At 37.8% G+C, this 17,515-nt stretch overlaps 1 protein-coding gene across 1 annotated transcript; it reads right to left on the reverse strand.

The window, feature by feature from the left end:
• Positions 1-314: 314 nt before the first annotated feature.
• On the reverse strand, positions 315-15,561 carry LOC113684043 (uncharacterized). The gene is made up of 27 exons (XM_089193905.1): positions 15,425-15,561; positions 14,834-14,869; positions 13,447-13,896; positions 12,861-12,992; positions 12,320-12,550; positions 11,846-12,022; positions 11,018-11,155; positions 10,357-10,608; positions 9,899-10,045; positions 9,542-9,679; positions 9,044-9,145; positions 8,405-8,511; positions 7,726-7,911; positions 7,289-7,360; positions 6,584-6,699; positions 5,411-5,633; positions 5,054-5,128; positions 4,712-4,854; positions 3,969-4,083; positions 3,698-3,848; positions 3,374-3,500; positions 2,971-3,028; positions 2,798-2,886; positions 2,568-2,688; positions 1,915-1,956; positions 1,487-1,622; positions 315-1,001 (listed from the first exon to the last, which is right to left on the reverse strand). Exons 1-27 carry the CDS (start codon positions 15,450-15,452, stop codon positions 934-936), a joined length of 3,660 nt encoding a protein of 1,219 aa, XP_089050031.1. The 5' UTR covers positions 15,453-15,561; the 3' UTR covers positions 315-933.
• Positions 15,562-17,515: the final 1,954 nt, after the last annotated feature.

Raw genomic sequence — 17,515 nt, forward strand, 5'->3', positions numbered from 1 at the left:
CTGACCAGAATCCTTCCCTGATCAACAGTTCCTTACTTTCCAGGATTTTTCCTTCAATGATATAACAAGGAAAGGTGAATAATGAAATTTTTAACCGAGAATCTAATTGTCAATTCGCACCTCTAGTACTAAATTCTCTATGAGAATTTGGCGTTAGATTAAGACAACAACTTCTATCTAATAAGTCTGAATATTGTCATTACCTGTTTGCTGATTACCGTATGAATATGATGGAGAGAAGTTAAAAGTGAAGCCCTACTTTGATCAGAGAGAGGGTGAGCAGCCAGTTCTTACAAATGACGAGGGAGCTCTGGTACGATGCTGATATTGATTTTATTTCACATTTTGTTCTCTGTAGGTTTAACAATTATGTAACTGAACACAACAGCTAATGAATCAGAATCTTACTGGGGTAATGGCCTTCACGGCTAACGGTCAAAAGTTTGGTCATTTTACAGCTAACAATAGATTCTATCCATGACGCTTAAAAAAAATTAACGGTTTATTCTTTTTACGACTAGCAGTTGAAATTTGTCAATTTTGATGCTTAACCGTTGTACATCTAAAAGTTAATTCCATTGAGACTCTCTTTTAATATTTTCTTTCCTCAGCCAGCCATCTTTGTTCCTTCTCGATTTATTGTAATTACGTCTTTTGAGATTTTCTATCTTACCCAACAAACATTTTGTAGATATTTACAATACAAGTTCATCTTCACATCCTTCTACCCTCTTGGTTTATCATTGCCTCCTTCGGATATTCCATCTCACCGAACAAAATTGAATAAAATATAAAAGGAGAACGAAAAACGCAAATAATACAATATTGTATCTAAACATACATTTTATGCTAATTGTAAATGTTGAAATGACCTTCGCTGGATCTTTAACAATTAATTCTAATATCAGTTTAATTCTTACTAAGTATTCTTATCTATAGGCAACTTTCGTCATTCTTCTTTTCCGTGTTCATCATGCCGTGAACTCCATCTATTTTCCCCGCTGAAAAACGAAATTGTAGAGCAAACATTGTACAATGTCTTGCAATTTTTGTCATCACTTGACTCTCTTAGTACACTCATTTTCCCTCACTCATTCGCCCTGCACGACTGCGACAGAAAAGCAGACGAAAAAATGCAGCTTTTTTATATTCGATTTTATAGTTTCCTTTTCCCCCCATAAATGATTGAAGTGAATGGCTGAATTAATTAATTAATGAAGGAATGGGTGGACAAAGGAATGAAGGTGTATGGAAGGTGAAAGGGCTGGTAGGTGAGTGTTAGATAGAGAGGTGAAGTGAGAAAGGGACGTAAGGTAATTAAGTTGGGATGACGGTAGGAAAGGACGAAGGTACGGATAAATAAACTAACGATTAATTGAATGAATGAATTCACGAACGAACAGACGTGTGTATAAATAATTGAACTCTATGGAAAGCAAATCAATCAAATTTACTGCAATTAATTTGCGATATACTTCAAACGTACAGGATTCCTGCAAGAGGTTCACCACCGAGTGTCTCTCCATCTCAGATGTATTATTATGGTTCAAAACTGGTGTTGATCTCGTCTTTGGTAGCTCACCAGACTTCCGGCCAAATAACTTTCGGATTGCGTCTTGAACCTAGACATAATAAATCCATAATAATGTGTTTTTTCCTTTCTTTCCTTTTTTTTCCGAGGGAAAATTGGAGGACAAAGAGGAAGGCTCATGTTATTGGTATGTACTTATTCTACAAAAACTACTCAGATCCGTAAATTACTGACAAACCTTGATAAAACTGTTGAAATATGAAAGGAATTATCAAAGGCAGACAAGATAGTAACGAATTTAATTATGCAATTAAATTCCTCTGATCGCAAGAATCTTCCTCTAATTGAGAATTATAAAAAAATTGTGCTTTGATTTTCCCTACCTCTTCGTCAAGAACACAATGAAAGATGAAAAACACGATTCCCTATGACCATAACAGAAAAAATCAAAATGAAACAGTCATATTCATAGTTTTCGTTGACCAACTGGGAGTTGTATGTTTGCATGGTACAAGAACAAGTATTTTCAGAGGGAAGCCTTGGTATTTCGTTCAAGGGTTTATTACGAACAGACATAATGACAGGCTCCAAATTGGCTTTTTAGTTCAGTTGGTAGAGCACTGCACCAGTATCGCAGAGGTCATGGATTTAAATACCGCACAGGCCTGAATTTTTATTAGGTCTTATTTTCACTACTGCCAAAGTAGTTACTGCGAAGACTGCTGTCATATTCATTTCTATTTACATTTTTTCTATATTTTAAAAATATTAGGGATCAGTCATAATTAATTTATCTCGGAGGGGGGGGGGGAGGAGGGATTATGTGGGAGATCACGGGATAGAAGGGGGATTAGTAGTCGTCGTCAACAAAGTATGAAAAGGGGTATATGGAAATAAGACTCCCAATGAGGTGGCATCAAGTCAATTTTATCATGACACAGTCAAAATCCTCCGACCCTCCTCCCCGAGCGATGAAAATTGACCAGTCCCTTAAGGAGTCAACCATTGAAGCATTTTTAAAACTTGAATTACATACTTGTGTAGAGTTTAGCAGAATAAAGATATATACTACAGCATGATGGAGCTCTACGAAAAAACCCAGCAGCCACGTGACTCCGAGCAACGGGAGCAAGGCCACGATACTTCTGATACCCTTCCTAATGAGAAACAATTGGAAGAGATAGTTCATCCATGCTGAAATTACGAAGTAAATGTTTGCGAAATGGAGGAACATAGTTCTTAGTTCATGCAAATAGTTTTCCTTACTTTGTAGCTTGCATATGATCATTGCCGTATCTAGTAGATATTTTTCCAAATATGACGCGAAGCAGGATTGCAAATAACACAGTATCTGCCTGCAAGAAAAACCAAGATACATAAATGGTCTTCTCCGATAGTCACTGGAAATAAAGATCAATTGAATTAAAAAGACATCAAACCATTAGAATCCCTAATATGGGTCCTTTGTAAATCCAAACACTTCCGTTGATCCAACATCTGTGGGAGAAAAAATTGTCTATTAGAGTGGATGCAATCAAGTTTCTCTGGTTTAAAACGTTGTGCGTCATAACCAAATGATCTTCATCGAATAAGCTGCGTTGGGCATAGAGTGAAAGAGTTTGCTATTATTCCCCGGTGTTTCACTAGAAGTTCTTATTTTACTCAAATCAAATTATGAAGATTAATTCCTTGACCCAAGAATATAGGTACAACGGTAGTTAACGGAATTATTCTAAGGCTAAACTTTCAACCTACCTTAGGGTATTTTGACGGCCTATTTTTGTACCCAGAAAACGAAAATGGAGCTAGTGTTGGAAAGAAGAAACTTTTCAACAAAAATACCTGCATCGTTCATTTTTAGCTGTGAGTTGAAGAGCTCCACATGATACATCTGTATACGACGCCCTCCCCATGTCAAATGTGGACGGACTGATAGCAGCCACGAGCCCCATGAGAACAATAGGAATTCCTTAAAAAGAGGAGGACAGGATATAATGACAAGTGAGGCTTGCATATTTCTCCTTCTCCTCAGTACACTCAGTAAGGTAATTAAGGTTTCTTGTCTTCTTTAGGCTGACGACAAAAAGGGTCGAACGAGCTTCTGCAACTGTGCCTCATAAATAGCTCAAATTACTGAACTACATTGGAAATAAACTGGATATTTACCCCAGCCCATGGCCACATATGCCACATATTGCTTCTTCACTGAAAACACTTTAACCAGCTTGATGTAAAGATTTATTCCTTCCACAAGCATCCATGTAAATACTGCAGTGTGGAAAAAATACTGAATGGCCGTGAGCGCGGAACACAAAGCCTAAATAAACCAAAAATTGAAAAAATTCGTAGTTAGGTAGAAAATATCATTTCATTCTCAACCATTTTACATCCAGTACAAGTTTAAAATGCTATACTTTTTCTCTGAAGATTTTCTTACCGCATGTTTTTCTCTTGTATCAAACAAAGTCTTATCCATAATATACACAAGATGTCCAAGTGCCAGCGACAATAGGAGACTTTTGTGTATAAACAACCTTTCTGAACTCTTTAACCTAAAGAGTGAACTCGAACATTTTAGATTTAAAAGTAATGTCTTAGCTATAAATTTAAGAATATTATGCCCTCGTCCGCATATAATTCCTTTATCATTTCTATAATTCCCATAAATTGATGCAATTAATTTAAAAATATCAAGAAAGTAAATTTAGAATAGAATAGTATCCTTCGCAGCTTTTCCCTCGCATGTCACACAACATTCTTTGTGCTAAGGAGTAAGTTCATGTACATGAAACATTATTCCCGAGAATGTTAACCAATCAGACGTATTTCGATTGAGAATCATAAAAGAAGAACCACAGTAATCACAATGGCCAATCTGGACAATCGGAAATATCATAAGGAGCTGATGCTTAGGGCCAGAGTTAGAATTCAAACTGATAAGAAGCAAACCGTCGGAAACTGGAAATACATGGATAAAGTCGACGTAACTGGTTTTAGTTTTGACTCTGATTAGTTGAGAAAATGGCACGATTTTCTGAACCAAACTCTGAGCAAAGTAAAGTTAAACCAAAGCAATCCCGATTTCTCTACAAAGCAACGATGGCAGAACTGCTAAGAATAATAATTGATGAGAGTACTAATTTATACAATAATCCCTCAGAAGTCAAAGAAAAAACTTACTTTAACGCCGTCAATAGTATTAGGGCCAAAAGCACTGCTGCCGTAGAAATACATATTAGCACTAGTTCCATGTTAGTTTGGATTTCTATGTGCCTTTGATATTCATTAGATATCCGTTTGTTATAAACGACGGCACCGATCTCCTAAGATAAAATAAGAATATAACAAAATGATCAATTTTTCACAATACCAGAAATAAAGACAAAGAGTTACTTAAATTAACCCCCTTCCTAGTCACTTCGCACCTTCTTTCTCTGAAAAAAATCCATGCAAGGCGCAACAATTTTTCTTCTCTTACATAAACTAAGTTTTAAACCAGCTGACACGAGAAAATCACATTACCTCATCATACTTTAGATTCGTGCAGTTGTTAGCCCGAAGCAGATGGCGTATTTCCTCATCTGTAAGCTCGTTATTCTCACGAAAAAGAAAGACAGCAATGATAAAAGACAAGATCAACTAGCAAATTGTTACTTTTTTACCTCCTAAGCGATAAAATCGTTTTAGCCATAAAGATTTATACATTTGTGGAGCCGTATATTCTGGAGTTTCCCCCATGCAAACATCTACAAAGTTAGGAATCTGAGCATTTTTGAGACTGTCTCTTATAGTAAGTAACCAACATTAAGCTAGATTTGCAAGATCCATGAGGCTAATAGTGTTCGCTAGCTTAAAGTTAAACAGTTTTGAATGACCTACCACATTTTCAATGAAAGCGCCGGTGGTATTAGCTCTTGTTCCATTTGCTGTTGTCATGTTACCAGTGGTGTTGCTTTTATCAACAGGTACGGAGATAGGCTTTTCTACCTCTCTTGGTAAGAGCTTAGCGGTGTTTAACTGAAGAGATAGCTCTAGTCTCCTTATAATCATGTGAAATTCTGACGGGATTGTCCGGACGTTATCCACGACAAGCGGCTTCGTACTGTAAAATTACGATCAAGATACGATGACTAAGAGACTGGCCAGAAATGCCCTCCAGAAAAAGTAAACTTCTTAAGTTTACTGCCACGTATGCGCCTCACTGTTATTTTAATTTCTGAACGTGTGAACGATCACACGCTGAATGCAATGTCCGCTGAGCAAAATTCGTGACGCAAAATTTATAAGCTCCAGATTACAGGTTGTAGGTAAGTGGAAATGATCTGAACATAAGTTTTGAGGTATCACCTTAAGAATAAAGTTCATGTACGGAAGTCAGTCTCTCAGCTTGATATCACCTTTCTACGTTAGAAAAAGCTTCATAGTTTTAGCTGCTTTGTCTCAACTTAAGTTTAATTTAAATCATTTCAAGGCTACTGTTAGAGGTAAAGAACTGGAAATATTACCCACTTTCTCAACTTTGAAAATATTGAAGTTTGACTTATATGTTTGACATTAAAACAGGCCTAAATTTTTAAGATTACTTTCATTGTTCATTTACTCAGGGCGAGAATTCAACCCAGCTCAGTCAACCAAATTTGACTTCATTTGGGACCATCCTAAGTAAAGAGGAAGAGCTCAGGAAAATTTATCTTTGGACACTTTCCAAACCACATCTCGTTGCCAATCGACACATTGAGCACAAAATCTACAGTTGTATGTCTCAGCGAAGAATATGCGGTTAGAGAATACGACTTGTGCTCATACGTCGGATACTTTAAAAAATAACGGTATTTTCATAAAGAAAGACGTTTTACCGTCTTGTCACGAGCGTGGAACAAGAAAAATCCAAGGGAATCGAGTGTCAGGCCTTCAGTTTCTGCGCCTTGTCGCTCAACCTCTGAGCCAGTATTATCAACTCAGTTGATAATACTAAACTACATATGTTCATATGTGACACGCGTCCTGTATCCTGCTGAAATCAGCAATTTCGAAAGAGGCATGGGCACTTACTCAATATCCCTGACTGGATAAGATCCCATCTGGCCATACTTGAAGGCGTCGGTATTGTTAGGAGCCTGACGTAGAAACTCTAATGCTCTATTGATATGAAAGTTTCGATCATGAACCTATGGGAAACAAATAGACATTACACTAAAACAAACAAAATTTACATTTGTGCAATAGAACCAAATTTTATACTTTAAATGAATTGAAATTTTGATCAATAAATTAAGGAAAGTTATTTATCACTACGTTTGATAACCTGCAAAGCAGGCATTATTTTTGCGAGCGAGTGCTCAGTATTTTCTTAGCGAAAGTTATGGCCGCCATCATTGAGTTTAATGCCTTAAGATAACTGTACTGTACTATACGCTTGGTGATTGGCTCGGAGAACTCACATCACCCTCTCGGCCAATCAGATTTAATACTGAAACCAACCATGTTTTTCCAAAGTGTACTTCATTCGTTAGCATTGATATTTTCTTGGAAGTGGTTTCACGATGTTTTATCGAAAACACTCTGAATGTTACTCATGAATAAAAACACAAGCTTATATTTTCATTGGCATCTCGCATTGCTGAAAAAAGAAATGCTTTGAATTAATCGGAACCTGCCTTCAACCTACGAACAACAACAACAGCAATTTCAATCAATAGTTTCCTCTCTATCGCTCAATCTTTCCTCTGATCCAATGTCACAGTAACTGTTGCTTACCAATTCCGGTTTAAGGCAAAATGACGACTCTCGCCCGTAAATCGGAGATGATAGAAGAGTTTGGATGAAATTCTGAAATCAGAACCAAATGATTAATATCTCCACATACTCCTACGTAAAATTATATTGAAAGTATGATTTCATATGACGTCACGGTGACAATATTCGTTTACCAAAACAATTAAATGGTGGCCGTATTAGTAGGATTTAAATTTTTAACTTGTGCTGACACACTCCTTTGTACCAAACTTTTTAACTCAATTAATCTAATAACTGCGAGATTCTGAGATTTTTTTAAATCTTTACATTCCCCTTGATGACAATTAAAATAAATCATAATACCACTCAACTTTTGAGCTATTTTGGATTTTAAACTTTTAAACTTGCTCCTGAGTACAATAATTTCTCGTAATTTCGTATCCTCTTGTAGTTCGTACCTTACAGTATTGCAGTGCTTTATCAGCATTTTGCAGAGTAAGTGGAGTAAGTAACCGCGTTACATTGTAAAACAAATCTTTGAACAGATCATGAAACAACAGGATATTCATGAAATCCCCGTTCTCTGCGGCGGTAGCCAGATCGTTTGACACATTCAGGAAATTAGTATCGTTGAGATTTGTGAACTAAAGTGGAAAAGCATTGTACATGTAAGTCTAAGAGCTCGTAGGAAATGAGCATTTGAAAAGATAATTTATAAAAATTCACATAATCGTCTTTGAACTGCAATATCTCATTCACATGATGATTTTTCCTCTTTGAAACCAATCTCAGTTTCTTTCTCAGTCATAAAGATTCCGCATGCAACTACTCCCCCCTGAACCTAGGGATGTTGCAATTATCCTGTGGTAGGTCAAGTTCGCTCTTCCGCTCCCATGTTGTTAAGCTTCACTGCCAGTGATGTTGCAGTCATAGATATTCCTGTTACACTGAACGAGTAAAATTTCTTGATTAATAACGCAATTGCTCTCGGATCCTTTGATCTGGAGCCTATATTTTAAATAGTTAGGCTCGTGTTTTTACATAGATAATAAAACTAGATAGGAACCTTTACAGAAACATGGATACAATCGTTTCGTGACAAGCCCTTGTTGTACCCAGGGACATAATGGAACTTACTTTTTTCCTAAAAGTCTCCAACGTGGATTTTCTTTCACAAGTACATGTGCTAAGGTGTTGCCATATTGTGTTGAAAGGCGAATAAATACATTTGCTTCCAAAAATCCCTAGTTAATGAAAATACAGATTGAATAGTCATATTAATAAGTTATTGACCGGGCAGGAGATCCACATGGGAGAAAACTGTGCCCGAGGTCTTGAGTACAACCTAAAGCCGAAGGGCACAGTTTTCTCCATACGGACTAATGTAGACTGGTAAATAACTCTTTATTCTTTTCTGCCGATTTCACTTTTTAACGCTTTGTGAAGAATGACCCGGAAAACCGTCTGGACTGCGGTCCGGACTTTAAAAAATTGGACCAGTTTCGAGCACACGATTAGCCAATCAGATTCAAGAATTTAGGATTCCGACCCGTTGAATTGCCTCAGAAAACAACTGATATATTGCAAAAGAAAAGTGTAATCGTTTGTCCCACGATGTGGTCACTTCGGATGTGGATTGCGACATTTCGACAACATAGTGCTAGTCCTCTTCCAGCGACGAGGTAGATTGAGTAGGCGTCAGCTATGTACTAGTGTCGGTTTTTAGGCACTAGTATTGCTTGCAAGAAGAGATGTTTAGGATGAAACTGGTAGTACCTGTCCAAGATGAATTTGCGGCGGCACACGATTTAAGAGTTTCACTCCCGACTTGAGCTCTCAGCCAAACAAAACCATGTGACTCTTCAGCAGCGCAATAGTCTGAAAATAGGTCGTAGGTAACATTATGAAAAAAGGGGGGAAGAATTGTACTTATTCATAAATAATTTAAATACACTTTCGTGTGCAAATAGTATGCAGGAAATTTTGCAAACCATGTTTTGTTACGAATGCCTTTAGCCTCGCTACAATTTAGTTCACGTGACGCTACAGCCTGTTTTCTGTTGAATTCTTCACCGACCATCTATTCTTTGATCGAGTTTCTGGTCATTTTTCCTTTGATGACACAATTTCTATTTCTATTCAATATCACAATGTTTATAGACGTTATTCCTTCTTTCGTGTCTCCTTTGTTTTACGCAGCTTTTACTTAAGTTCCTTTCACGCAAAATTTAGCAGCATCTCACAAAAATACCAAAGTGGATTTCAGATACTTACACTGACTGCAGTTTCGTTCGTCTGAGTGATCGTTACAATCTTTCTTGACATCACACCTGACCCCAAGGGATCTTATCTCGTCACCACTCTCACACAGGAAAAGGTCGTCTTTTGATATTAAGGACAGCTCACGTAGTCCTGTAAGCAGATGACATACGAAAAAACATTTAAGAAACCATTCGTTAGGTCGAGAGAACAGGAGAGTGGAGGAAATTTTTGACCTAGGCCCCCCGTAAAAGGCCTGAGTCTAGGTCGTGAAGACTTCTTTAATAGGCCACAACTCGCTAAGCACTCAAGGTTTTCTTTCAGTGGATCAAGGCTGATAACAAGTTTGAATCTAATGAATTAAACCCACACCTGATATCGCTCCAGTACATGTCGTTTTACCGTTGGAAACATAACACCCAGGCCTGACTTGCAAAGTAGAGCTGCTGCAGTAAAAGTCAACGCCATTTTCCTTCCAATGATCACCATCGTAATACAATTGGCCGTTCCACCTGCAAGCTGAGGGAGAAAACAAACAAATAAACAAACAAGAAATCAAAACGGAAACAAAATCTAAACGATTGAAGGGGGAATGACGTTGACATCAAAGAGCCGAAGGATGATTAAAAATTTCGCCAAAATCAGTAGACGAACCTGGTCCAAATGGGTGACCGAAATTCAAATCATATCAAAAGGAAACATTTTTCTGTCCTTGAGAACAGATCAGTTAAGTTTTGTTGAAAAGTACACTTTAAGATAACTCGTATCCTCAAGGAAACGTATTCGGAAAGAATGGGGATACATTGTATTACCAAGTGTAAAAAACTAACCTTTACATACTCCGTTGTTTTTCTTCATAAAATTCGCCACGTTACATTCAAACTGATCACAGTTCTCACTGAAATTTGGTTCGTTCAGGATCACAGCTGGTTTTTGTCCCCCAAGCTGGAGAAATGAGACCAGCAAGAGCTCCCTTTTGCAGCGAATCTTGCCCTGAGTACAGCTGCACTGAATACAACTGCCAACAGACCACGTGGCACCCTCGAAATACTGGATGGAGTCCTCATCGCGACAGGTGACCTCTGAAAGGAAGAATTCGCAAATGTTATTTGAAAGAATGAAAGATAAAGATAATTTTCGATAGGCGTCTTGAATAAGGGAGTAAGAACCACCTGTTGCCTGTCACGTGACCACCTACTTCAAATGCGCATGACAAAAACAAAATCTTAAAAAGACAGATATGAAAACAATTAAGCTTGAAAAAGCGTCAACACAGAAAAATTATGAAATATTAAAGATGTTTTATGGTCAACAAGTATAATTCTAAGGAAGAGGAACAATGAAACTTAAAACTGTGATCATGAAAAACGCTTTTTATGATCGGTTGTCGGACAGTACATAGTGAAGGAAAAGTGATTTCAATGCGATTTATTTCCACAACGAGAGTAACTCAGAAATGCGTATGTTTATTTTGAATGTCAGTTTCGTTACCTGACGAACAATTCTGGACGTGAAAGTTCTTCAGGCAGTGACCAGCGTCGTTACAGTTCAAGCCATCTGACACAAGCTGACGGCCACCGCGACACAAAGTAAGGTTCGCTCTCAATTGGCGTGCAATCTGCGGCAAGACTTTAATAAGGATAACAAAGGGTCCCCAAAATATACCAGATAGCGGGAAAAATTCGATCATTATATATAGAAACATCACGTTTATGTTGTTGAACATTAAAATTTTCTAGAAGGAGAGATGTTGAATAAGGTTATTAGAGAGATCAGAGAGTAAAATATTGATAGTAAAGTTCCCTAGCGAACACAAAATGGACAAAAAAGGAACGAAAAAGGAAGGTTTACGATGGCAAATTTTAGCGGTGGCCAGAGTGGATAAAATTGAAAAATCCAGGCCAGATTTTTTTCCAAGGAGCGTTTGGGAGGGGACCCAAAAAGCTAGCCCTTAACAATGTCGTGTCAATCCTTTTTTTTTTTATCTTTCTTTTTCGTTCCCTAGGAACCAGCCATAATACTTACCTGACCTAGCCCCCTATAAGGCTCTGTAATATCCTTATGCCCCCCCCCCACCCTCTTATTGACACTCAATTTTCTAACGTCCCCCTCTTTACTATGCTGGTGACGACCAATCTCCCCTTCGTTCAGTACCCCTGAAAACTATGTGACCCCCCCAAAATCTCCTTCCCCTCCTCCAAGGTCATAAGAAATTTCTGTTCACCCATGAATTTTCAATTTTTCTCCACAACGAAAGGACTCACATGTACCTTGGCAACACCCACCGCCTTTAGTTGCACGCTTGACCGAAGTACTTACCTGGACACTCAGATGCACAGCACACAGCTCCATTGTAGACATAACAGTCAGGTCTGGTCATAGCTGGACAAATTTTTCGCAAGCCAACGTTGGCGCCAGGAAAGTAAAACTGACATCCGTCAGATTTCCATGTTTGGCCTTTTAGATAAACACCTTTATTCTGGATAAATTCCAAGCCTAATTGTAAGGAGCACAATTAAGATAAGTTACTTTAATTTCAAAAGCGAATGATTATGACGGACCTGTCATGTAATGGTCTACTACAACAAAAAAAGGACAATTTCAAATCGCTAAAAGTAATAAAAATTAGGGAAAAAACATAAATAATAAAGTTTCGGGAGGGGGACTTGCAAGTAACTTATCAGAGATGAGCTACAAGATTTCTGTTTATTATGGTGAGTGGAGGGATTGCCGACCACCGAGTGAGGGGAGGCGTGCCAACTACTTTTGTCCCTTATTGTAGCTCCCTAATACCTTCGCAATCATTTCCATTTTCTCGTATAAACTTGGCGACGTTGCATAAAGGTTCATTGCAGTCTTCATACTGCGTATAGATACTATTGAGATAGCCTGGGAAGTTTATTTCGAAGTGTCGGCTGCATGTCAGCAGCCCTCCTTTGCAGTAACACTTCATACATTGAGAAACTGGCCAGCCGTTTTTATCTTTTATGAGATAGACACCGCCCTCGTTGTCTCTACAAACGGCTGAAAGAAAATATTAGAACATCAGGCATTGTTGACTTCTTATGGTGATTTCAGTTGTAAAATACTGAAAAAAAAAAATCAGAAACGTAATGAGTATAGCTTTTAGAATAAGTGTTTTTACGCGTCCCTCAGGTGAAAAGATGCAGCAGTCAGACAAGGGCAATTGCAAAAGCCTATTAAAGTACGAAAAAAGATTCGTGAAAAATCTCCTCCCAATCCCAAGAAAAAAACAAACAAACAAATAATATGGCAAATAAAAATGGATACATTTAGGCATCCCCTGCAAATTATCATGACTACAGCAAAATACCATTTTCGCACTCGTTTTCGTCTGACTTATCCGGGCATTCATAAATCCCGTTGCACTTGTGACTTTTGTGAATAAAGGATCCCCGACTTGCACATTGGAACAGCTTCTCCTCTGTAGAGAGGTCATGATATGCTAACAATAGATAGAATAAATAAATAATTATCGACCGACCAAGACGGCAGAGGGAAAAGTATTTCGCAATTCCACAGTTTCATTCAAGTTCTCGGAAAATACAAAATAATCGTGTCAATGCTGAGCCGGATGGCTTTACTCTGACTGGCTTTCACAATGGTTTATTAGAATTGCATGCGCGGGGCCGCACGGTCATCTTATGACAGATTCATTCTACCGTAATAATGTTTAGATGCATTTGTGAAAAGGAAAACAAAAGATCAAGAGAGAGACACACACAGTAGACGTACATAACACCTCTCTCTTTCATTCTTTTGAAAAAGGCTTAGATATGTCGGAAAATAAGGTAATCCTATTTTACTTGCTAAACATGATCATGGAAACGTAGAAAACTATCGGACCAATCATAAATCATTATTACGCACGTTAAATAACTCAATTTTTTTTAACTCACCTCTGCATGAACTTAGGGCACCCTCCGTTCTAGACATGACTTCACACCCTTCACAGGTAGGATATGAATTGACACTGTACAACCCATAAGCTATATTGACATGGTAACCAGTGCAGTTTATGCTACCAAGAATGCACGTGCAGTGCACGCAAGAACCGTTAGTCCACGTTTCTTTATCCTTCCTAAAGTTTCCGATGCCATCCATGCAAACGGGCTGTTTTAAAGTAGTGCATGCCACCAAGTTTCCTTGCTTACATATACAACTGATTGTTGGGCTCTGTAACCACTGGTCACCAGGATTTTTTGTGTTTCCATGGTTATCAGCGCACCTAAAAATCAACGTGCACTGGATGGAAAGTGGTGCGACGCATCGGCATAAATTAGAAGGAGTGGGCATCCATTCGTCACCGACGTTATAAGTAGTGCCGTCTGACGCCGTACAGGTTTGAGCTGATGTAAGTAACGAGTGACAAGAAAAAAGTTCAGGTGAGAAATTGCCATAAAATACCTTTTGTTATGGATTACAACTGTAAAATAAGTGTCTACATTTCTAGAATGCCAAGTCAAGCTGACATGCAAACCATGGAATTTCCTAGAAAATTCTATTAGGTCACGCAGTTATGATGTAATACCAATAAGATAGATGTATTTTAAGCTTCCAGAATGTTCTAGGATACCCTTTAAATGTGTGTAAAGACTCAGTCGTGTATTAGTTGTGTGCTGTTGTTGTCGGGAGTAACGGACTGTCTGGAAAGCTATATCAAGAGTGAGGTAATGTGGAAGATTCTCCATTTCGAAGAGATATGGCGACAACTGCCGGTGGGATTGTGTAAGTGATGGGCTTAGATATAGACTGTAGTGGACTTAAGTAAGTTTTTAAAGAAAAATTACGGTATCGCCTTTGGGAATCGCTCCTTATTAAGAACAGTTCACGTTGTTTGATAAAGAAGTTCAGTTTGTAGGATTGTAGTGTTATTTCTGTCGGTTAAATTCTACCGTAACACTAAACAAACAACACAGTCACAGCTTACAAGCTTGGTTTTAGTGATGTTCATAGTGTAAGTGAGTATCTTATAGCATTGTACCCAATCTCTTTAATTTCAGTCGCCTTTTTGTAAGTATTAGTAGTGTGACTATGTGACAAAAAATTTTTAAGATAATACATTCGCTTTCATTGGTCGATTGGTAGGTTTAGAGGAGAGTATGTAAACGTGGTTGATGAATACCGACCAAGGAAATTACGTGTAATATCTCAATCAATGATATTTATAACAACAACGTTCAGTGGGTAATATACAGTAATGCAAGTATTCTATGCGTTGCTTTGTTTGGTTGAAGCATAATTATAATTGCGTCAAAGAGAAAGAAAATTTCGCTGAAGACCCACCAAAGCTGATGGTTGGGAGCAATGAGAGATTTTGAGCTGTGAAAGAAAATAAAAATGGATCAATGAATAGATAAATTATCAAAAAGTTAATGATGATATTTGACTCTGTATGTTAATAACAACCCACACTCGGTTAAGAGTTAAGGAAGTTCCGCATTTTACTTGGGTAAAGTATAGAAGTATAGCCCCCAAAACAACGTCTTTGTGCAATTTTATTTGGGGGGGGGGGGGTCGGGAGACTTAGGGGATCCCATGGTTTTCAGGGCGAAAAGAGGGGGAATCAGGTATCGCCGACTGAGTATAGAAAAAGTGACTGCTAATTAGCTACCAATAAGGGTTATCAGAAGAATCTTAGAATCTACAAATAATGAGCGTTCACGTAAAGAGCCAGATTTTTCCTAATCCCTCACCTACGTCAAATGAATAACAGTTTCTCTTATTAGACCTCCAAGTACTTAATTTAACATCAGTCATCTAGCTATGAGAAGCTCATTATTTGATAAAATCTCTGATTACAAATTACAGCGATGTTCCTGTTTCCCTGTTTCTTTATAACTGTTTCTCTATTCAGTATTAGTTTCTGAGCCCTACCTGTTGCCTTTGAGAAAATGACCAGCATGATAAATCCGAAAATATGTCTTGTTAAGTCTTCCACATTAAGCTTAATTTTTGTCCTCTAAATATGAGAAATAAAACAAATTTACTACAACTTAACTAAAAAATTAATCAAAGGAGACATAAAAATTTACGTAGAGGCTGTTTGTCTCTCAAATTTCACGATGGCTGTTACAAAAATACGAAAAGATGATACCTTTCTGTTAACTGACGCTCAGAATATCCAACTGTCTGAACTGCTCTGAAAACGTGGTATTCTTTTTCATCTTTTTCCGGAAGGAAAACGAGTTTGATAATAATTAAGTAAATAAGATTCTCTATTTAATAATGATGAGAGTGAAAACATCATTTCATGCCTGAGGGGTCTTGTGTAACTACCTGATACCTAAGTAACCTCATTTAAAGACGTTTTGAATCATTATGCATCTGCTTGAAATATTTTTATCACAAAAATATGAAATCTTCCTTGGTAAAACTTCTATAAAATTTTGGCCCAATTTAATTTTTTTTAATTGTTAATGACTTGATGTGCAAGGGGACGTACAATTTTCTTGAAAACTTAACTGATCTGATTTGTTATCATGTAACGTCCAATAGCCTATTTTTTTCCATATGCTGTAATCATTCGCACTATGTTTATACCTACCATCAAAATTACAATCTACGAAGGAGATGCTCATTTTAGTTGAAAGCTAAGGTCAAGGGTCGTTAGAGATGATTGTAGGATCTAGAAATTCGCAAAATTCGTGAGAAAAATTAAAAATTCATTTATACTGAATTGACGTTTCCACGGCGTTTTAGTCCTAATTGCTTGATGATTGGGATGATTGCTAATGTTCGGCAGAGATCTGCTGTGATCGTTGACACTCAGTGACAAATGTGAGAGTGGGAAAATGGTAATACTTGGAAAAAGCGATTGCCAAAGCATTCTAGCTTGGCAATTGCAGGGGATTGCTAACCATTAATTATTTTCTGGCATCATTACTCAATCAACATCTCTCCCTCAGCCTTGTATGTCCTTATCCGGTGTTTTGAAAAGGCACTGAATTTAGGTAGAGATGTTTTTCAATGAGAATTTTTTTTTCTCTTGAAAAGTCAGGAGTTTTGAAGACACGTCAACAGGTATCGAAATTCCTCATTTTTGTTCACCAAGAGCGAGCTAATTAAGAAACAAACGCTTTCAAATGTTAATGTTGAGACACATCATGGTTTTGTGGGTGGGAAGAACCAGGCTCTAAAAATAACATGTTGCTTTTAATTTTGTCACCAACAGCTCCTCGGCCAGGCTTCTCGCTCGCCACAGTTTTCAAACGTATTTCAGATTTCCCAGCCTTACAGGGCCTCCTCGAGTCTCCACTCGACAGATATCGCTAACATGAAAGAGTTTTTTAAACTAGCAACTTTTCAAGGAAACAATAAGGAGTAAATTTCAAGAGAAGATGGCCAGGATTTGAGCATTTTCGGGTAAATTGCGAGGGGAGTTTGAGACAAATTTTTTTTTGTGCAGGTGTTCCTCGAAAAGTTTCGGAAAAATATTTATTTACTTAAGTAGATAGGGATCAGTTTTTCCCAATAAGATTTCCCTACATGGGAACTTGCTGAGAAGTACGACTTTGCTTTCGTTTCCAGGTATATTATGATTTTTAATTACTGTCATAGCATCCGTCCGTTGTAATGTCAGGCCGATAAATAGTTTTAGCACATAAAATGCGGTGTTATACAAGGTTTTTCAGCCCTGAGAAAAGCCGTAACAACACACGTCACTCGCCTTTGGCGCCACTCGGTCATGTTGATGAATGAACGGCAAAGCCTTCAAGATTCTCAATACAAGTTGTTTGTCCGAGCTTTCTCGAATTATGGCGGCTAAAACACTAAAAAATCCGTATCGCTGAGAGACAGTGAGGTTCAAACTTTCCTGGAAGAGGAAGAAAACAATATACTAAGAGAAAAACCAAAAGATGCGTATTCAGTGGCTTTGGCGTTAGCATTTCTCTCGGCTGAGAATGAAAATAAACAACCGGAAGATTTGCCACCAGCCGATTTTGGCCGTTTACCTGAAATACATCT

The sequence above is a fragment of the Pocillopora damicornis genome, chromosome 2, assembly GCF_964200805.1.
Source record: "Pocillopora damicornis chromosome 2, jaPocDami1.2, whole genome shotgun sequence".
In the NCBI taxonomy this organism is placed as follows: domain Eukaryota; kingdom Metazoa; phylum Cnidaria; class Anthozoa; order Scleractinia; family Pocilloporidae; genus Pocillopora; species Pocillopora damicornis.

Excerpts from the sequence above, each read along its gene's own strand:
- LOC113684043 (XM_089193905.1), bottom strand. The coding sequence starts at position 15,452 with ATGCTGGTCATTTTCTCAAAGGCAACAG. Across the intron at positions 6,700-7,288 it reads TTTGCCTTAAACCGGAATTG|GTTCATGATCGAAACTTTCA; the intron begins GTAAGCAACAGT and ends TGTTTCCCATAG. Across the intron at positions 1,623-1,914 it reads ATTGTGTTCTTGACGAAGAG|GTTCAAGACGCAATCCGAAA; the intron begins GTAGGGAAAATC and ends TATTATGTCTAG.